A 20,666-nucleotide genomic window follows, 5' to 3' on the forward strand; every position below is an offset into this window, starting at 1 on the left:
CTACTTTCAGGACACAGGTCCGAAGTACATTTGGTACACATCTTTGCAGGCACATTTGCAGCTGGTATATGTGATCTCGTCACTTTTACTAGATCAGAGGAAGTGTCTAGTTAAACTCTGACGATCTAGATTGGGATCGATATGAGACATAATGGGGACGTCCACGATAATTCGCATCGTTCTTTAGGAACGTTGACGTTCTTATCTCCCCCTAACGACGGGAAGACTGTCTCATAAAAGTGACAATTCGCATAATGAGCGGTAAAGAGATCGCCTGTCAAAGGTTATGTAGTAACGAATATTAGAAGGAGAATCATAACCGACATAGATTTCCATCCTTCCCTGAGGACCCCTTTGTTTTTGTGTACGTAAGGGCGGCGCAAAATGGCACATAGACCGCACAACCAAAGACGCGCAGATGCGATATGTCGGGTTCGTATCTGGTAACCAACTGACACGCGCTTTATAAGGTTGGGTCGTGACGGGCCTCAGGCAGACCAACATGGTTGCTTGCAATATTGCATGGCCCCAAGCAGAGGTCGGGAACTGTGGTACGTATGACCAGTCGACCACGCAATCATTTGAAGGCGTTTTAATGAATACTTCTGCTGGGTCGTTCTGGGTATGAACATGGGACTGGATGTTCAACTTTCAAAAACCCAACCGACATGCAATATCCATCGAGATTTAAATTGTTCGATGTAAATGTCGATGTAAATTCTCCAACTTATCCAATCAAATAAATTTGATCAGATAATCAGGGTGGTGAGCCCTGAGCTTGTTAATCTGAGCTACCAGTGTGGAGAATGCAACTTGTGGACAACAACCACACGTGTGACAAACGTGTAGAAGCATCAACCAATACTATAGAATATTTAAATGGTCCGTAGGGTGGTTGAATCTATCCACAAATGTCCCATTTGAATCCTTTGTAAAAAGATGGAGGGTGCTAAGGTATAATACATGTCCAGGTATGATTTCTTTACTTCTGGTAAAAGGATGCCCAAAACGGCGCATCACGAATCATCCTAGATATCCCAAACGTACATCCATAGCGAAAATTCCTTAGGAATCGCGGGCTTCTGGCCGGCCACATAGTGGACTTGAATGGATGTAATCCATTCGTTAAGCGTTCCATCTTCTCTAGAATATGCATTTAACTATATTCGTAAGAAGTGCAAAATGGTAATATGCCAAGGAATTTTACTCCATTTTTCTACATTGGTTTCAATATGGTAATAATACTCTCGAATATCCTTAAAGCTCAAAAATGCGTTCTTCCGGAACGAAGTGAGTATAAGGCTTCCCTTTATGGTAAAGTTAATACCATTGGACAATATAGGGCAGTGCCATGCCCCACAATCAGGTTGGATAAGCCTGAAAGGTTGTCGGGGGATGATTAGGTATGAAGTTAGCATAGAACCAGACAGCTAACTTCCCCACAAAACATACCTAAGCATGAGTTAATTGTAGTCACATGTGGTAATCTTCGTTAATTAACTCTTTTATTCGAGAATAATGGTGACATCCAAACACTAATCTTAAATCCGAGAACAAAATAAATTATTCACAAAATAAACCAAAAAAAACAATGGGGTTCGGCCAATAGGCCGTCCATGTCAAATTTCGCTCTTCCAAATGTATTAGGTGGAGCAAAATGAGTCTCACAAATGGACTACGAGAATTGTACCTATTCATGGACGTAACAGTTTCAATCATGTTTTGCTTCAGGCAAAAATTCATCTTTGCATGATTTGAAACAGTCCATAACGGATTTGAAGAGTCATGGAGTCCTCAGCAGGGAGGTACTTCCATTGGATATGCTTCAAGCATAATTCTTCGAATAAGGATCATGGCGGATGCTTATTCACGTCTTGTATCCACATAAAGTAGTTTACTATTCGAAACTTCCAAATCAGTGAAATCGAACTTGTTACGGTTCGACAATACGCTGAATGGAGGAAACAAGAATGTGATTGGTGTTTTAGGAAATAAAATTTCCATAAACAACAAATTTAGAACATTCAGGTTCTAAGACATGGTTTGGTTTAAACGGATTTAAGCATGGAGAACTTCGGGTCTCAACATGAGTGTTGCGCATTAAGAAACTTCAGGTTCATATGGCACTTTTCCGAAACTTCGGGTTCAGAAGTATGAACTTTTAAGTTCATAATACCTACAAGCAAACACAAATATATATGCAAGCAAATATGCAACAAGTATGTGCAAAAATATAACTTTATGTTCACAATTATAATTGAATTAATTTATTTGGACTTCGGGCCAAATTAAAATGTGGGTGAAAAAATATAAAAACCCATTGGGCCTAAAATAATTAGGCGAATAAAATTCAGGGCCCAAACAAAAAACTAAGCCACGGGTGGCTTAAAATTTTTTTTTCTGTGCAGGCCGAGAGACATATGGGCCAAGACAGGGGGACCTAAAAAACGTTTTTGGGTCACTGCAGGTGAGCCCAGGGCGCAAAAAAGAAAAACGGGCCGAGAGAGAGCCCTGTAGGGCTCGGGTCGAGTCCAAAAAAAGGAATCCCAGTCGTAGTAGGGTGTGTTCACCGGGGAAGACAACCGGCGCCACCTCTTCAGGCGGCCATGTCGGGGTTATTGGGACTCGGAGCGAGTCACGGTAGTTGTTGATGACCACAATGGTGAACGGAGATAATGCAATCTCAACGTAATAACAACCAACCCTAGAAAATTTCAATCGAATTTTTGAAATTTTTTTTTTTTTTGATGATCTGCAGGTCGTTTAAGGAGGCTAAGCACGGCTTCAGGCTGTGCAGCACGGTGATGGAGTGGTGGTGACACCTGCTGGGTGTTGGGGTTACGGGTTTGGGTTAGGAGTAGAAGCTCCAACATTGGTGTTTGGCTCAGAGGCCCATCGGCATGGATGGGTGATGGCACGAGTTTGGAGCTTCTGGCTCCATGGTTCTCCGTAGGGCACAACATCAATCCTCAAGCTGCAGGCTTGGGTGATGTCGGGGGTTCGAAGAACCCTAGGTTCCCAATTTGAAATCTTTTTTTTTTCAATTCAATTAGATGCATAAATAATTCAATTATATATATATTTCAATGAAACACATATGTAATTTGATGCATATGCAAAATAATAGTTTCAATGCATTTACATATGTATGTTTCAATTCATGGCAAATATCAAATTCACATAATTGCAGCAATTTTGGTTATGAGGCATACACAATTTATGTAGAATCTAAAATACGTTAAACGTAAAGTTGGGTCATGCATCATGGTGAATGTTCATGCTATCAGGGCTTCAAAAAATATCGAGTTAAAAGCCGTTGTTTTGGAAGAACCTGATTGCGTGATGATATGAATGAACTGGTTTGATGCAGAAAAATTATTTCTTCAATTTCCGCTTTCATCTTCTAGCTTGTATCACGTTCAACATAAGAAGAAAAATAAATTGAATCAATAACAATATATGAATTCAATAAAATCAAGATTTAATCAATTAAAAATAATTGAAGCGTAATACTCCCCTGATTGTAGACGAATAAATGCTCTTTAAATTCTTCTAAGCACAGCGTGAAGAGCGTGCTGATAACGTGTTGTGGCCTATATTTAATAGATAGGTGCGGCAAAGAGAAGAAGAGAGAATGGAGAATAGGTTTGAGGAATTGTGTGTTAATTCCCCAGTCCTTGTGCCTTTATTTATAGTAATTAGGAGGAGAGAAACTTGCTCTCCAAGTAATACAAAGTATATTAGGAAAGATCTTCTAGATCCCAAATGATTCCTATTTTATCTCTACTTAGGATTTACACAATCACATATTGATAAGAACATATGTCACAACAATGTTAATTAATTAAGAAGCAACTTCTTATTAGGTTTCGTTTTACTACATATAAAGTAGGAGGGGTCAGTAGCCACCATATAGGACCTCTTATATTTCACTGTTTCCTCCATCGCTGCCTTTTGTGTATATTTCTCGGTCCTATCATCTTGCTTTTGCTATAGTAGAATGAGATCCTGCTAAGAGCGGTCTCTTATTAATTAAAACTAATTATCATTTGACACTCCGGTTATTAAATTTTAACATCAATGAAAAGTTCTTGAGTCTGAATTTTTTTTTTTTTTTTGAACAAACGATATTATCTACATTAAAGGGGAAGGGGTGAGTTTAGCCTCACAATGGACTAGCAATAATGTGCTGCAAATTCGCCTTTGGCAAGAATCAAACCTAAGCTCTCTCATTTACAAGCGAAGAGGAATATCACTAGACCGTAGTACTAAGTGATGAGTCTTAATCTCATTTAACTAGAATATTATTTTCTAATTAGTAGTACTTAATTTGCTGTAATCATCACAGGGGTACCTGGATACAGAATCTGTCCACCAATGAAGCTACAACACAAAGAGCAAATGTCAGTAGTAACCTGACACTATATGATCCAATCCACAACACTGCAAGACAAACTGCAAACTTGCAAAGGGTTGAAACAAAAATGGATTCCCTTCCCTCCATTCTAAATGAACTTTAATTGTTGATTAATGGCAATATAAAAACATGATCATGTCCCCTAATCCACCATCACCCTTCTTCCTCACTCTATTGCTTAATTGTAATTAACTCTGTTAATTATTTCTGCTTCTGCTAATCCATGGCAAGCCACAGCTCTTCTTCTGATAAGAAATCAGGTGCGAACTTCTGTTTTGTGTATTAATTTTTTGTTTTGGGGTTTTGCCATTTGTAATTTATGTGATCATGATGATCTGCAAACATAATTGGTGCTTTGATTGTTGATGAACTTCTTGTTGCTGTTGTTGTGAAGATACATTAGAGGCTGGAGATGTCAATGATTTCAAAGTTCATGTGTTCAAATCATCATCCAAGGTGAGAACTCGAAAACGCCAATTTTTTTTTTTTTTTTTTTTTGTTTTAATATCACCATGGTTAGTTTCGTCTATTAAAATTGTGAACCTTGTTAATTTCCTGTGACCTTAAACTGAAGATACTTATGAGTGGAGATTGCAATATTTAGATGGCTTGATATTATCAGAGGATCAAGTCTTCCGTGTTTTCTGTTAGAAACGCAAAGATTAGTCTGTAGTTTTTGTGCATACAATTTTACAGGGCAGTTGTTTTGGAACTTGGTTTCAAATTATCTTTAGTATATCTGTGGGTGCACGCGTTGAGTTCAAAAGTATTGAGTTGAGAACTGGAGAATTTTTGTAGGTGGTTGCAGTGTAAAATCAATGGCTTGTTACTTAAGAATCTGTAGGTGGTTGCTTAAGTATCCTTCTTGTGGCCTAATCTAAACCTGTCATTCTACTCCATACATATTTCGGACTAATTCTGAAAATTTTAATTTGATGTTGTTTTCTCGACCAGATGCTTGAAAAGCTGCATGAGAAGTGGAGCCAAGTTGAAAAGAAACCATACCCAGCCATGTACTCGAGCACTTATGGTGGAATTATTCTTGATCCAGCTTTGATGGTGATTCCAATTGACGATCACATGGTTCATCGAGGCCATGGTGTGTTTGACACGGCGATTATCTTAAACGGGTAGGCATTTTTGAATTTTCCTCTTTGGTTCTCAAGCTTTATAGGTATGTTTTGCAATACTTTTGTTGTCAGGGTTCATTCAAGTATAGTATGGGCATCAGAGTTTTGTTCGTTTGTCACATCCAATAAAGTGTAGAATTTGAGTTATTGATTTGAATTGTGATTCCTGCAGATTCATCTATGAACTTGATGTCCACCTAAACCGCTTCCTAAGATCATCTTCAAAAGCGAAGATCTCCTCTCCTTTCCCTCGGTCAACTCTTCGAACCATTCTTGTGCAACTGGCTGCAGCATCGCAGATCAAGAAAGGAACTCTTAAGATATTGGCCGAGTGCAGGTCCTGGAAACTTCTTGCTCTCACCTACAGAGTTGCCAACATCCGCGTTCTATGCTGTAGTCATTGACGAGGACTTTTCTCAGTGCAAAGAAGGGGTTAAAGTGATCACATCCACCATTCCGATGAAGTCACCTGAATTTGCAACAATGAAGAATGTACCTTCCGAATGTCCTTGCAAAACTGGAAGCCGAAGAAAAGGGAGCAAATGCTTCCATATGGGTTGATGAGGAAGGTTACATAGCAGAAGGTCCAAATGTGAATGTCGCTTTTATAACTCATGACAAGGAGCTTATAGTACCCTTCTTTGATAAGATTCTTAACGGGTGCACTGTGCTAAGGATGCTTGAACGAGCACCGAAGTTGGTTGAGCAGGGACGTCTTAAAGCTGTGAGGACTGCAAATCTTACTGTGGAAGAAGCCAAAAGCTCAGCTGAAATGATGTATGTAGGAAGCACACTTCCTGTGTTGCCAATTATCGCGTGGGATGAACAACCTATTGGAGATGGTAACATATTACTTTCTCTTAAACTGTTTATCACCTTTGAATGAATATAGGGCTTTGATACTGAGGTCCCCTACTTTTTCGTGTAGTAAAATCCCTTACCCTGCTTCTCCGATGCAGCGATATTTGATTCCTGATTTGTTGAGCTCTTGTGTAACAGGAAAGGTGGGAGAGTTGACAATGGCACTCTCGGATCTAGTTTGGGAGGATATGGTAGCAGGCCCGGTTGGTACGCAGAGGATAGCTGTTCCTTATACCGAGTAATCAGATCAGGAAGGCAGAAGGAAGCCGTCTTCTTGCATCTAAGCTGCCTCATCGATCATTGCCCCTCGTGTTACAAATGCTTTGTCCATGTTTCGTCTTCGGTTTCTTTACTTCACTCTGATTGACAAAAGGAAGATCCACTTGAACACTCGGATAAACGAGTCTTAGCTAACTACTCGATTGACATGAGCTCTTCCCGAAGATTGTTAAGGCATATTTTTGCTTGCAGATCGCATGACTATCGAATTTCGCTGTAAATCATGTTAGAATGGATTGAACACCATTGGAAAATGTATGAACATTCTAAAAGTGAAAAGCCTTTATCGAAAAACATATTCTTTTTCCCTTGTAATTGAAGAACGGAGTGAAAACCTAGTGCCCAAATTGGTTTAAAGTATCTTTAACATGTAAAGGCATGCATTCTGATGTTTCAATATTCTGAGTCTCTGACATTGCAAAAACATTTCCTTCAAGGATTAGAAGTTTTAACTCCAACATATAGATAACATCGATCTAATCGAGCATAATTTTTCCCCTTTGATGCAACCTCTTCGTTTACACGTCTTTCTTTCTTCGTTTGAATTAGACTGTATAAACGAATTTTAACCTTCTCACAATTTTGCAGGCATTTTATCTGCAAATTAACATGTTATAAGTGTGCAAATAGCTCATGTTCTTTGCTTTGATGGCGGAATGTCGATATGCCAAACATATATAAAGTGCTTCCTGCTCTCTCTTGGGCTAAATCACCCTGTTCATTACAATTCACAATTTAGGTACAACTGCCATGAGCCAAAATGTGTAAGAAAATTAAGATAAACTAATCATACTTAACTATCGGTTGAATCGCTTAATAATGAAAGTGAAAAAACAAAGCATAAATCAAAAGATATGTGACGATACATATAACAACAAAACATGTAAACATTAATCTCTAACTTCTTTAATTGCGAGTGTAATCTGTTAATCTTTATCATACGAACTCATCTTTCTATTACTATTATACTCTAAAATCTACTCAATAAAAAGTTGATTGGTTGAAGAACAGGTAGAAAAAAACTAGAGTTTCTCGTTGCAGAACAACTCCCAGCTTTTCTCTACATCCTTAACAAGGAAAAAGAACTTTACCGATGCCACCAACTCCCACGATTGGTATTCCAAACTCATACCGCTTTGTCCTCGGAGATCTTCCATGAATCTGTAACTTCGGCGTCGTCCTCCAAACTAGTGACTTGCAACGATTGATCACCTAGAGAGAGATTCTGGCCAAAGATCTACCATCTCGTTCCCCGCAGATGCCTTCAAACAGGCATGAACACCTGCATAATCTGAAAGAAAGAGAAAGGAGTTTCTTCAAGTTTGCAGAGTCAGATCTTCAGATCTTGGATGCAAGAGAGAAGGTTTCTGGGCATCGAAAGGGCATCTTTCGCATTTATTTTACAGTGTGCCCACTTTGGTGTTTAGTCGGCATCTAGGGATGCTTTTCTTTAAGTGGGGATGTGCAATCAACACATGACAGTGATACCTTTGCTGCCCGTCTTTTTCTAACTTTTTACCCCACGTACAGGACAGCGAACCTTGTTAGGGTTCACCGCTATGTAAGGTCTCATTTTGATTACGTAATTATCATTTCAGTAATATTAAATTAAGACGTTATAGTAACCGTGAACTCGTAGTATATTAATTTTTCTCCCGATATACATACACCTGACTTTTGTTAATTATTATGTTCACATGTCAGGATGTATTACTTCTAATTTCAAAATGTTCAACTGGTAGTTGTGTATTTGTCGTAGCTGTAACCACAAGCAGTAACTACAATTGGTGCGAAACGCATACATTCATCCTCACCTTTCCCTATATCCAAACGAGATGCAAGTTTGCCTACGGCTTCAGTGCCTTGCAGTTGGTTCATTAGTGAGACACCTTGTAAATTTGGACATGATAGTGTTGATAATGTGAATCTCATATCGAATAATTAAGAGATTTTATATGAACTTATAAAATGTTAGTTATTCTCTTTATTGCCCAATTGCACATTCTCTTCACTTCTCAATATAGTGTTAAAAGAAGTTTTATGTTCGAATACCTCTCCTTGTTGATAGAAAAACCAAATCATCTTTCTAATTTTATTTTCATCATAAGCGATATTACACTTTACACTAAGATGATGAAGAATAATTCAAACCAAAAATACAGAGTTGAAGAGATTTTACCCTTATCATACAAACCCAATCATCTTTTTGTAAACACATAATTTAAATGTAGACTTCGAGTTGGGGGAGTAGGTCAATTTTCTTGATGATAATAAAAAGTAAAGAGTGGTTCTTTGAAAACCCAAGTTTTGTCTCTGGACGCCATCACTTTTGTTTAAAAGAAAATGACTCTTATACCACGTATATAAAATTACCACAAAGGGCTTAGTGATTTAAGGAAACAATTTTTTTTTTTGACACCCATAGGTTTTGAAACAAACAACATGGTAATCGCGATCTAATTCTAGTGTTGAGTCGAGATATCCGCGATCTGATGAGGAAAGGAGAATGGGTGTCCACAGAAAATGAAAAATAGGCGTCCAGAAAAATTAATAAAAAGTAAAAGGAGGGCATTCTTGGAAGTTTAGTAAATTATTTTGGATGTTCAAAGAAATGTGTGAGAGTAAATTAGATGTCTAGAAACTCTAGAAAAACAAGAGTGTCCAAAGACGAAACTTGGATGTATACAGAACCGCTCTACATTAGCAACATGGGCATGAGAAATACTTGATATTGGGCTCAAAAATTAGGCCCAAATACTAAAGAGGCCTAAAGGGAAGCGGCAGCGTCAGAGCAACAACCCACCAACTCACGAGTCATAACTACTTAGGAGTAGGGCTAGTTCGATATGAGATACCGAACATAAAATACTATCCCGTATCTCAAACCAAAATTTTTCAGGATTGGAATTTCAAAACCAATCCCAAACCAAATTTTCGGGAATCCCAAAATATTTTTGGGATTTCAGGACAAATCAGGATTAAATTTTGATTTTGGGCTATTGGGCTGAAACTTGACATATTGGGCTTTTGGGCTAAAATTTAGTCTTTCAGATTGAAATTGTCAGCCCAATTTCAATATGTCATATGTGAGTTTGTGCAATCTATTTTGAGCCACCAATGCAATCTATTTTGAGCCTTTTACTTCATACATACCAATATGTGCAATCATATATTTATAGCCCTAATTGAAATATGAAATTATGAATTGTTCTTCAAATATATTCTACCACACATGCATGCAACAAAAATAAATCAAGTAACAAACCCAAAAGCAAAAAAAATTAGTTACAAGCCAAAGTTTCAAAATAAATTAAGTTACAAACCAAAAGCAAAAAGAAAAGCTTAAAGTTTATGAAGATTGTTGGCCTCTTCAGCCCCTTGATCTTGTTGATGGTTGTGGTTGCTCCCTTACCATGCTTATTGTTGTTGATTGTTGACCATTTCCCCTTCTTGTTGGTACTCTTCCCCTTGATGTTGATGGTTGAGCCCTTCTCCTTAAAATGGGTGCTCGTGGAGGTAGTGATTGATTTTGACGTTGTTGAACTTCAACTTGAAGTGGTCGAGGAGGTAGAGGTGGCATTTCATTTCCTTGTGTTGTATTCTCCTCACCTCCTAAATTAGCCGTGCCTAAAACAATAAACCACATATCGTTTAGATTGAATTAGTGAAATAGATAATAAATACTAAGAAAATAAAAGAGGAAATTAAATTATTTACTTACTTTTTTCTAAGCGTTCAAGTTCCTTGTAGAATTTGAATTCGTCGAGTGTAGGCTCCTTATAGAAACAAAATTCATTTCCTTTAAGTCAATCACTAGTACACATTAAAGCCTCAACCATTTTAGGTGTTAAGGAAGCTCTAAATGGATCAACAACTCTCCCACCAAGACTAAAGGCATTCTCACTAGAAACGGTGCTACTAGGAAGAGAAAATACATCCTTAGCAACTTTACTAAGAGTTGGATATGTACCATTATTTCCTTTTCACCAATCCAAAAGATTGAAACCCTCATATGTTAGGCTTTGATGTAGATCATTGAAATACATATCCACTTCATTGGTTATCTTATTTTGTTGTGTCGCAGCCCTCTTCTGTTGGATCTACCTTGTCATCCTTTTAGCAACATCAATATCTACCACACCCTCCCCCCCCCCCCCCCCCCAATCATCTAGTACAACACTTGATCTTTGCTACACATTTGAAGTAGCACTACTAGTACTACTAAAGACTCCCTCCTTATATGCATTATACAACTTGGTTACATGGCTTTTAACCCTTGCTTTCTCCTCCCTTATTTTGTCCCATCCATAGCCGAGTTTTTCTAGATTTGTCTTCAACATTTCAAATTTGTACCTCGGGTAGAGTGCTTGGGCTACAAAGAGAATAGGGTTCACCTTTTCAATGTCACCCCAATATTTGTCAAACTTGATCTTGTAGCCACACTTTGCAAAGTGGCATTAGAGGTGTTTAAAATTTGTTCTTCTATCTCCACTTGCAAAACAATCACCATGCTAAGTATTGAGTGTGACGTTGGAGTAAGGGTTATACTCAATGTCAAGGTAGCATCATAAAACTTTTTGAGAAACTAAGCAAAACTCACCGACCTCTCCCAATCATTCTGTGAGATCTCAAGAATTTATTATCTAAGAAGAGAAATATTTGAAAGAAAAAAAAAAAAAATATATATATATATATATATATGTTTAGGTTATTTATTGATGGGGTATTTATGAAAAAATTGTGGATGTCATTACAAGTTTGTAAAATCTTTCGGATTACTTTCGGAACTTAAATGAATTTTTAAGATGATATCATGTTGGACCAATGTGTCGATGACACATGGCAGCTGTGGAATTAGCACTTGGAGCTCAATTTGACAGCCACCTTGAGAACACACGTGATGCACTAGCCTTGCCACGTGCGGGACTCTCCACAAATGAAAGAAACAAAGTGGGGAATTAGAGCACGTAAGGTGCTAACCTATAAATTGGTTTTCTCTTCTCCATAGATCCGAAGTTCTATATCAGAAAATGCTTTCTTTTTTCTTCAAAAACCCTAAGATTGGAGCATAATATTCTCACGTTGTTAAAGTTGGAGAATTTAGCTAATTGGCATGTGGGAATGACCGAAAGTCTTTCATTTGGACAAGGGCTTTATAACTGAGATCAGACCGTGCCAATTACATGGGATTTCAAGGTTAGTTTGCAACTTGTGAAGATTATTAACGACTTGCAGAGGTTTGAATTAATATTTTAAGTCTTAAACTACATACTAGGTTTGATAAGTTTAATTGATTAGTAACTTGGTTTATGTGATATTTTATTTGAGGATCATTTGGATATATTGATTTGGATTAACTAGTGAATCATGTGAGGTTGTAATGGTGCTCAAGAGTTTGGTGAACAACGTTTGGAAAATGGTGAGAAAGTAAAAGCTAAGCTCAGAATTCAGGTAGGGGAAATCAGACAGACTTTTACAGAAATTGATTTTATTAAATTTCGTGAAGTGCTATAATATTCTTGATTTTTTTTGTTGATTTATATGGTTGGATTTTAATTGGCTACTTGCTTCAGCTAAGTGTTTACTTGTTATTAGTTATGGAATTTTCGCTGGAATGCTATTCGTCGAGAATATACTGTGATACATGCGAAAGATAAAATGACATCATTTGTGCATCATTCATATTGATGTGGTTGGAATTTCAGTGTCTTTCAGATTGGAAGTATGGAAATGAGGGTAGTTGGAAAGGATCTTTTGTGTAGTTGAATCTATTTATTGTGAAACCAGTTCCAGGCGAGCCCGATGTGCACAGTAGAATAGGATATCGACGGGAATTGTCGATGTGGGTGATTTGGGCTGAAGATCAATGAATTAGATAAGATGACTAGCAAAAGGGGTTTTTGAACTTGGGATATCATATAGGGGTTAGTTTCTATAATAGAACATTCGAACCACCTCTGCAGGGGTAAAATGCATGGTATGGGACGTGCAGGTCCGTGTGTTTTATTATATAAATTAACAGGGGTAACTGAAGAGGTTGCATTGCATTCATGCATTATTATCAATACTGATTTGATATTTTTCTGTATGATTTCATGACACATAATTTAATATTGTCAATTTACTGTGATAAGGTTATGTCCCTACTGAGCGACGGTGGTTGTTGCTCACCCCTAACCTATTATTTTACAGATGAGTTTTTTGGCAACACTGGTGATAGACGAACTGAGGTTGTGTTAGACGAGGGATCTAAGAGTGTTAATTTATTATATTTGTACACCTTGTAAGGATTTTGGAGTTATTTTAATATGAAAAGTTTAATTTTCCAACCCATTCCAATTTCCTTTTAATTATGTAGCTTTTAACTCACGTTTTGGATTCAGGTTCGAGTTTTCATTGCTGAACTGGGTTCGGGGCGTGACACATTCACCTCTGGATGACCCACCCGCTTGGCCTTTATTGTCACCCCATCAACCTCTTTCGAGACCTCATCTTTAAAGATAAGTAATAAAAGAGTCACACTCAAAGGCCATCTTAGAGAACACTTCTTTAAACTTGAAAGCATTATTAAGCATTTCATAGGTGGCATTCCACCTTGTGACGACATCAAAAGGGATACTTGACATCCTATCAAGTCTCAACAAGACACAGTATTCCCTAAAAGACTTCAACCTTGTCGGGGATGAGTGTATAAACTTCACACAATTTCTTATGGCATCAATCTCTCACAAATAAGATCTGCCATTCCATCCTTAACTATTAAATTGAGGATGTGACAAGTGCACCTCATGTGCAAGTGAGCCATGTCGAGTAAAAGAGTACCATTTGACTTGAGTCTTCTTTTCATGTATGCAATAGTGGTGTCATTTGCACTACCATTGTCAACGGTAATGCTAAACACCTTGTCTATGCCCCAATCATTCAAGCAAACCTCTAGACATCTTCCAATGTCATCACCCTTGTGAGAAGTAACTTGGACAAAGTTTAGGATCCTCTTATGTAAAGCCCAATTAGTGTCCAAAAAATGGGCCACGATGACCATGTAGTTCTTTTGGATTGAGGTCCAAGTATCGGTTGTGATACTCACTCTCAAACCCTCGACCACCTTAAAAGGCATCTCCGCTATTATAATCCACCTCACACATCTCATATCAATGTCTTTTTTTTATGTTGAAAGTGTGAGTGACAACTGGATCTCCCATTCTCGCTTGTGTCAATGTTGGTTGGTTCGGATCCACACTCTCAAAGAGACTAAAACCAAGGCATTTCTTCAATTGCTTAAGAATTCCAATGGTCCCATGAATTATAGGGTGTGTTGGTACTAAGAGTTTTCAATGCATGCATTCGGCCATGTACGATTCCACCCCATAATTATCGGTGATAGTTACTCTCTTAGAATCGTTCCACGCCGGACTTGGGCCGTTTCTCCTATTGCTCTTTTTTCGAGGAGGACCCTCCCATTCTCTCACTACTTCTTCTACTTCCTCTTCCCCCTCTCCCCCCTCTTCTCCTTGTTCTTCTACTTGTTTTAATGCAATATCCTCATCCACATCCGGATCATGATCCCAAAAATCTTCATAATAATCATCATGCAGATAATCTTGAGGTGAGGGAGTGCCTAGTCGAAGGGTACCACTAGGTTGGATTTGTTTTTATTTTCCTAATACCGAGACCATAGGTGTACTAGATTGGCTACTAGACCCATCCATCCTAACAAATATAATAACAATGCACATTAATATATCACAACCACAGTTCAACATATATCCAAATTCCAATTCAATAAATCACATATCCCATTCAAATGCAATAACATATTCAATATGTGCAAAGTAAGCACAACATTAAATTTTAAATCTATTCATGCTAAATGGCATTTCTTAAGAGGAAACAATTAAAGAGAATTCATATCTAGTCATAAAGAGAATTCATATTTATCCATATCTAACTATATCCTTGCAAGAAGCACAAATTTCTCAACAATGAAGATAGAGTACTAACCTTAAAAAGCCTCAATTCAAACCAAGGACCGATCTCCTTAAGCTCAATTCAAGGCCAACTTCACCTTATACAAAGACCTCCTAGTGTTAATTGAAGCAGAATGAATACACTTGTCAATTACAACGGGTAATGGAGTCGTGCAATCGGTGCTATAAATCTAGGGATTGAAGAAAACCTATTAAAGCATTCAAGATAAATTAGCAGAGAAAAGGATTGAACACATGTATATGTGTATGTGTATGTATATGTTGTTAAACAATGATCTTTTCTTTCCAATGCTGTGCTCCATATAAGATTCAATCAACTAATGATCCTTGAAGGCACAATTTCTTAACGAACATAATTTTCAATGGCTAGCATTCTCCTTGTTATATTAATGTTGAGTTTTCAATGGTTCATACTTCATAGTCTCTTAACTAACATAATTTTACTTTTGTTTATAGCCGGGACACATTTAAAAAACAATTGAAATATGAGCCTGCGGACTCTATCTGCAGTGCATAATCTGGGCTTATTGCATTCAAATAGTTGAGGAGTTAACAGTATCTTCCACGTGCTAAAGTTAACAGTGCCTTGGCCCTATTAAAAATACAAACAGATTCTAGGTCCTATAAAAAATTGGGAAAAAAAACCAATAGTCAACATCTTCCAAATGCTAAAGTTAGCAATTAAGGTCTTTTATTTTATTAATCATCCCACCAACATGAGGTTAAACAGTGAAGATAAACACTAAAGTTAACCCTATGAATCTTGTTAAAAAGTGAACAGGAAGGCACTTAAACGACAATAACAAAGAAAGCAATAAAATTATAAGTGCGGGTTCAACCGCATATTAATTAAACTTGATTTAAATTCCTGCTGGAATGCTTAATAACAAAGAAAGCAATAAAAGGAAGAAGACTGACTGAGACAAGCACAAAGGAAGAAAAGGAGATTCTCACACATGGACTTAAAGCAGCATAAAGTATCAGACTTTAATCAGTTACATCTTTTGGCGGGTTTTAAAGCTAATCTTCCACAAACCAAACTACAACTAACTCAAACCAGTTTCAAATCATGTGTTAACCAAATGAAAAAAACCTCAGAAAACAAAACCCAAATTACCAAATATGAACCCAAATGATAGATGTAATCTGAATAAAAAGAAAAAGAGTTCTAAATTTATGTTCACCTAGAAGTTAAACTCAAATCCTTTAACTAAGAGTTAGCTTTATAAGTCACACACACACCCTTTACAATAATATATCTAAACATATATATATATATAGAGAGAGAGAGAGAGAGAGAGAGAGAGAGAGAGAGAGAGAGAGTAAACCCTAAAATCACCAAAGTAGAATTCCAAAGACTTGAGTGAGATAGCTTGGCACTGATCAAAGATACATTGCTTCACAGCTAAGGCTTTCGGAGATCAGTGAACAACTTGCATGAAACCTTCTAGGAGAGGTCCTGCAAATACAAATACTACAATCTTAGAAACGAGGAAAAAAAATAAAAAATTTAGCTCACAAAGCCCCAAAAATTGAAGGCAAAAACCATCAAAACATGTTTTTTCTTTTTAATTAGATGATGCAAAGCCAGAAGAAGCAACAAAAATTATTATGAAAAATATACAAAATTTCGTGAAAAATAAACAAACTAGAGCAGAAAGCACATCAAAATGTGGAGCTGCAAAACTCTTGGATTAAAAAATGAAAATTTAGATGTTATCCATAAGAGATTTACAACCCACCAACTAAACAAAACCCACATAAATGTTTCAAAGAATTAGGGCTTGTTTGGATGTGCTTTTAAAATGACTGAAAGCGCTTTTAGAAAAAATCTTTTTGGGTTCCAAAAACACTTAAAGTGCTTTCTGCAAGAAACACCACTTATGTGCTTCTTCCAAGAAACACTTTAAGTGTTTTTTTAGGATTTACTTGTGTTGATGCACAAAATCGAGTCGATCTTGGACCAACGTAAATCCGACCGTGAATCACACAAACGCACAAGAACACAAAGATATATCGTGGTTCACCTCAAGTTGAGGCTACGTCCACACTGGTGTTGATTCTGTTTCACTATGTAAATGAATGTCGAATATACATGGAGGCTATAGAGGCAGTGTTTGCTCTCTTTGTTATTCTGTTTGCTCTCCCGTTTCCCCTCTATCTGTTTTCCTTCCCCCCCCCCCCCCTCAAGTGAATGTGAAGAAGCCCTTTTATAGAATAAGGGTTTCCTCCACTCTTACATGAATCATGTGCTAAGTAATGAAGCCCAAATACTTAGGCCTAATATATGTTATAACAATTTGCATTTTTATTAATGATTGATTTTAAAAATATTTTCACAAAAAACGCTTTCAATCATTGTAAAAGCACATCCAAACAAGCTCTTAGACTTTCTAAGACCCCTTTGGAGCAAAAAAGTAAAAACCCATAAAACTTTCCCTTGCAAATTCCAGTAATAGCCTCATTCCTAAATCGAAAAAAAAATTCATAAACCCTAACCTAATGGTAAACATAAATATAGAAATAAAATTAGGGCTGTAATCATGAACACCCAATCCAAAACATGAACAAATTTCACAAACCCTAATCTAGAATTCGAACCCTAAATTAAATTTCAAACCCTCAATTAATTTCAAATTTTACCTGATTTGGGGGAATATCGGTGCATAGTGTGGGATGAGAAGGAAGGCTCCACAATGAGGGATTAGAAGTCGAGAGAGAGAGAGAGAGAGAGATTAGAGAGGTGATATGTCAGTCGAGAGAGAGGTGAGTCACTTGTGTGATATGGGTGTGGTCGGATTTGAAGACGGCAAATAAGGAGGAGGAGAGAGATCGAGAGAAATAGACAAGGAGGGTGAGGTGAGAGGTGAGGTAAAGAGAGAGAGAGAGAGAGTGATTGAATGAGGGTTTTATTTGGATTCAACGGTTGAAATCAAATAGCTTTTACAATTCCAAATATATATTTAAAATTAAATTATATATATATATATATATATATTTTGTTCGATTGAGGATTACCGAACGCATGAAAATGTGAGACCGATTCCCGTACCAAAATTTCTGAATCAATTCAGGATTAGGTACCAAAATTTTTGAGATTTTTTCGGTTCGATTTTATGATTTTTTCGGTTTGGTTTGGAATTTTCAATATTTTTTTCCACCCTTACTTTAGGAGTCACGAATTACTGGTAGAAAACGAAGCGCCACAATTAAAGTTAATAGCACTAAATAAAAGCACACCAAAACGCCACGCTCAGAGAAGGGAGCGAGAGTAGTAGAGTGAGAGAGAGAAGACAAAACAGATACAAATCCATTTGCCCTCCAATTTCGATTTTAGGGTTAGGTTTAGGGTTTGGGGACTTGAAAGCCATGTCGACGACCACCAAAACGGCACCGTCTCAGAAACCCCAGCAGAGCAATGCCAAGCCTGGTCTCAGAAAGCCCGTGTTCACCAAGGTCGAGCTGCTCAAGCCGGAGACCGGTGGCCACACGCTCGTCGCCAAGGTTCTGAGCTCCAACCCCGTGCTGCAGAAGGGCCGATCGGTGTCGCAGCACCTTCGCCAGACCCGAATCTCCGAGTGCTTGATTGGGGACGAGACCGGGACCATTCTCTTCACTGCCAGGAACGATCAAGGTATTGGGTCTTCTTTAAATGTTTGTTTGGCTCTGGGATGATGGAGGATTGGATGGGAAAGTTGATTTTTGTGTGTTTTTATTTCGGTTGTGAGAAATTGACTTTATTAGGCTGATTGGTTTTGTACATTTCTGTGATGTTTGGACTTTTTTATTGATTGATTGGTTGATATGTATTGATTGTTGACAATGGATAGGGTGCAAACGAGAAAGGGCCATTAGGATGGTTAGTGTTACTGAAAAGGGGAAACTCAAATGAATTAGAGCAAATGGTTTTAGTACGATATTCCCATTGTGATTCGATTTGGCCATATTTTCTTGTTTGGGTTTTGAAAATGTCTGAAGTTTCAGACAAGGCAGTATATTTGTTATCTTATCTGCAAAAATACTTGAATAACTATCTAAACCAACAGAAATGTTCTCCTGGTAACCAGGATGTGCTGAGACACCGATTGGCCATGGTTACTCAACCTTGGATTGGATATCAAGGGTGAGACTGAATGGATGTGCTTTTAGTGTTTTAATCGCCATCCTTGATATCAAATCCAACAGTGTGTGACCATGAATCCCTGATCACCAGGTGAGAAAGAGAACATGGCTCTTTAAGCCAATTGTAAATTGGTTCATAGAATTCTATTTTCTTGGAGAAAAGTCAGATGCTATGCGTTGTTTATTTACTTTGCTAGATTTGGTGATGTTCTTTAGGATTGAATTAACTGTTGCTTAGGTTATGCTCGTTGTAGGCTTAGTAATGTAAAGTACTTTTGTCATTGTGAATTAATTGAGTTCGCTTTTGTTAGTGGATAATCTGGTTGGGTGCCATCGTTTAAACACTTGAGGTAGGTAGAATAAGCGGGGTTTTGAAATTATGAAATGAAGAAAATTTTAAGTGTTTGGTAGAGTGGAATTTGGAGAGGATCTGAACCTAGAAAATACTGAATAAGTGCTTTTTACTTGTTTTACTTAATTAATTTCACTTATCATCCAAGCATATGAGACCTAAAGGTTATGAGCAATTCTGGATCCTAGGACATGGATTGAGTTAAATTTGGATTAGAGATGATATTGCTCGCATTTAGAATTTGCACTAAGGTTTATGTGGCCTTAACATAATGTTGTTTGGCCTTAGTAAGATAGTTGAGGAAACTAGTCTCGACTCAAGTTGAGTAATTCTTCTCTTGCATTTCATATACCTTCAATTAGAGGCTGACGTTTGGTCATCTTGAACATTTGGGCATCTTGATGTAACTTTTCCTTTCTTTTTACAATTATCCAAGTTTGGTTTACTGTGTGATAGGGAGGGCATTATACGTAAACATGCATAGCTCGACAGTTTCTGGATGTATGTTTATTGGTGGATTGATTGTTTACTCTTACTGTGTTTTTTTATTGCTTTTGTTCACCCAGTTGACTTGATGAAGCCTGGTGCAACTGTAATTGTCCGCAATGCAAGGATTGACATGTTCAAGGGGTCGATGAGGCTAGCAGTTGATAAATGGGGGCGTATTGAGGTCACTGAACCTGCAAACTTTGTAGTCAAGGAGGATAACAATCTCTCTTTAGTGGAATATGAGCTGGTGAATGTTCAGGAGGATGCAGGGGCACCGCTTGGCAGCTAGTATATTGTGAGTGAAGAATCGAAATTCATAAAGATTGGATGTTTGGTTTTGGTTTTATTTCCATATTAATCTGCTGTTGCTGCTACTTGATAATATCGTATTGATGGAAGTTTAGTTTGTGATTGACTAGAAGATGTTTTTCGTGAAAAAAAAAAAACTTGGTGACGTTTTTCTATAATATAATTATCATGACCTAGGGTTTTGTTAGATGTGGCAGGAACAGCTTTTGCTTTTATGAAAGATGGAAATGTAAGCAAGAGTATTGTTCATCACCAAGAAAATGTTTCTTTCTTATCATCTTTAGCATCCATCTTTTCCCTGCGTATATATTCTGCGTTCTTTTTCGTTTTTAAATGCATATATTCAATTCTATAGCACTAAGAAAATGAGGGGTGTTCTGGGTGGATTCAATCGAATCGAATTACAGGTATTTTTTAGCTGATTGTAGTGGATTCTTGACTTCTGAAACCCGACATAATTGGATTGGATGATGAACATGTTTGCTTGTGAGGCCCGGTCCAATTTAATTGGTTTCGAGCACATTTCCTCATTTGAATTTGGAGAAAATTTGTAGTTTATCCATAGGACAAGCCGGTATACCATGTGTCATATACAATGGAGAAACGTTGAAAGTTATCTTCTCATCATTTACGTATTATGATACATGGTGTACCTACTTATATTTCGTATACAGGGAATAAGTTTCAGGCGAATAGGGACAATTTAACGAAGTAAAAAG

General features: G+C 37.4%; 1 protein-coding gene, 1 long non-coding RNA gene and 1 pseudogene across 2 annotated transcripts; all 3 read left to right on the forward strand.

Annotated features, from left to right (window-relative positions):
- The first annotated feature begins 4,177 nt into the window (after positions 1-4,177).
- On the forward strand, positions 4,178-7,002 carry LOC126617282 (D-amino-acid transaminase, chloroplastic-like; annotated as a pseudogene).
- A 4,703-nt stretch (positions 7,003-11,705) lies between these two features.
- On the forward strand, positions 11,706-14,186 carry LOC126616018 (uncharacterized). Its single transcript, XR_007620962.1, has 3 exons — positions 11,706-12,138; positions 12,880-12,970; positions 13,071-14,186. It is a non-coding gene; the product is annotated as an uncharacterized LOC126616018 (long non-coding RNA).
- Positions 14,187-17,908: 3,722 nt separating this feature from the next.
- Positions 17,909-20,224, forward strand: LOC126616017 (uncharacterized protein At4g28440-like). The gene is made up of 2 exons (XM_050283967.1): positions 17,909-18,309; positions 19,716-20,224. The coding sequence occupies exons 1-2, from the start codon at positions 18,045-18,047 to the stop codon at positions 19,925-19,927; spliced, it is 477 nt and encodes a 158-aa protein (XP_050139924.1). The 5' UTR covers positions 17,909-18,044; the 3' UTR covers positions 19,928-20,224.
- The last annotated feature ends 442 nt before the right edge of the window (positions 20,225-20,666 follow it).

The sequence above is a fragment of the Malus sylvestris genome, chromosome 3 (genome assembly GCF_916048215.2).
Source record: "Malus sylvestris chromosome 3, drMalSylv7.2, whole genome shotgun sequence".
Classification (NCBI taxonomy): Eukaryota; Viridiplantae; Streptophyta; class Magnoliopsida; order Rosales; family Rosaceae; genus Malus; species Malus sylvestris.

Bases quoted from the DNA above. Each gene is read 5' to 3' on its own strand.
- LOC126616017 (XM_050283967.1), top strand. From the start codon at position 18,045: ATGTCGACGACCACCAAAACGGCACCGTCTCAGAAACCCCAGCAGAGC. The intron at 18,310-19,715 runs GTATTGGGTCTT...TTGTTCACCCAG, and splicing joins CACTGCCAGGAACGATCAAG to TTGACTTGATGAAGCCTGGT.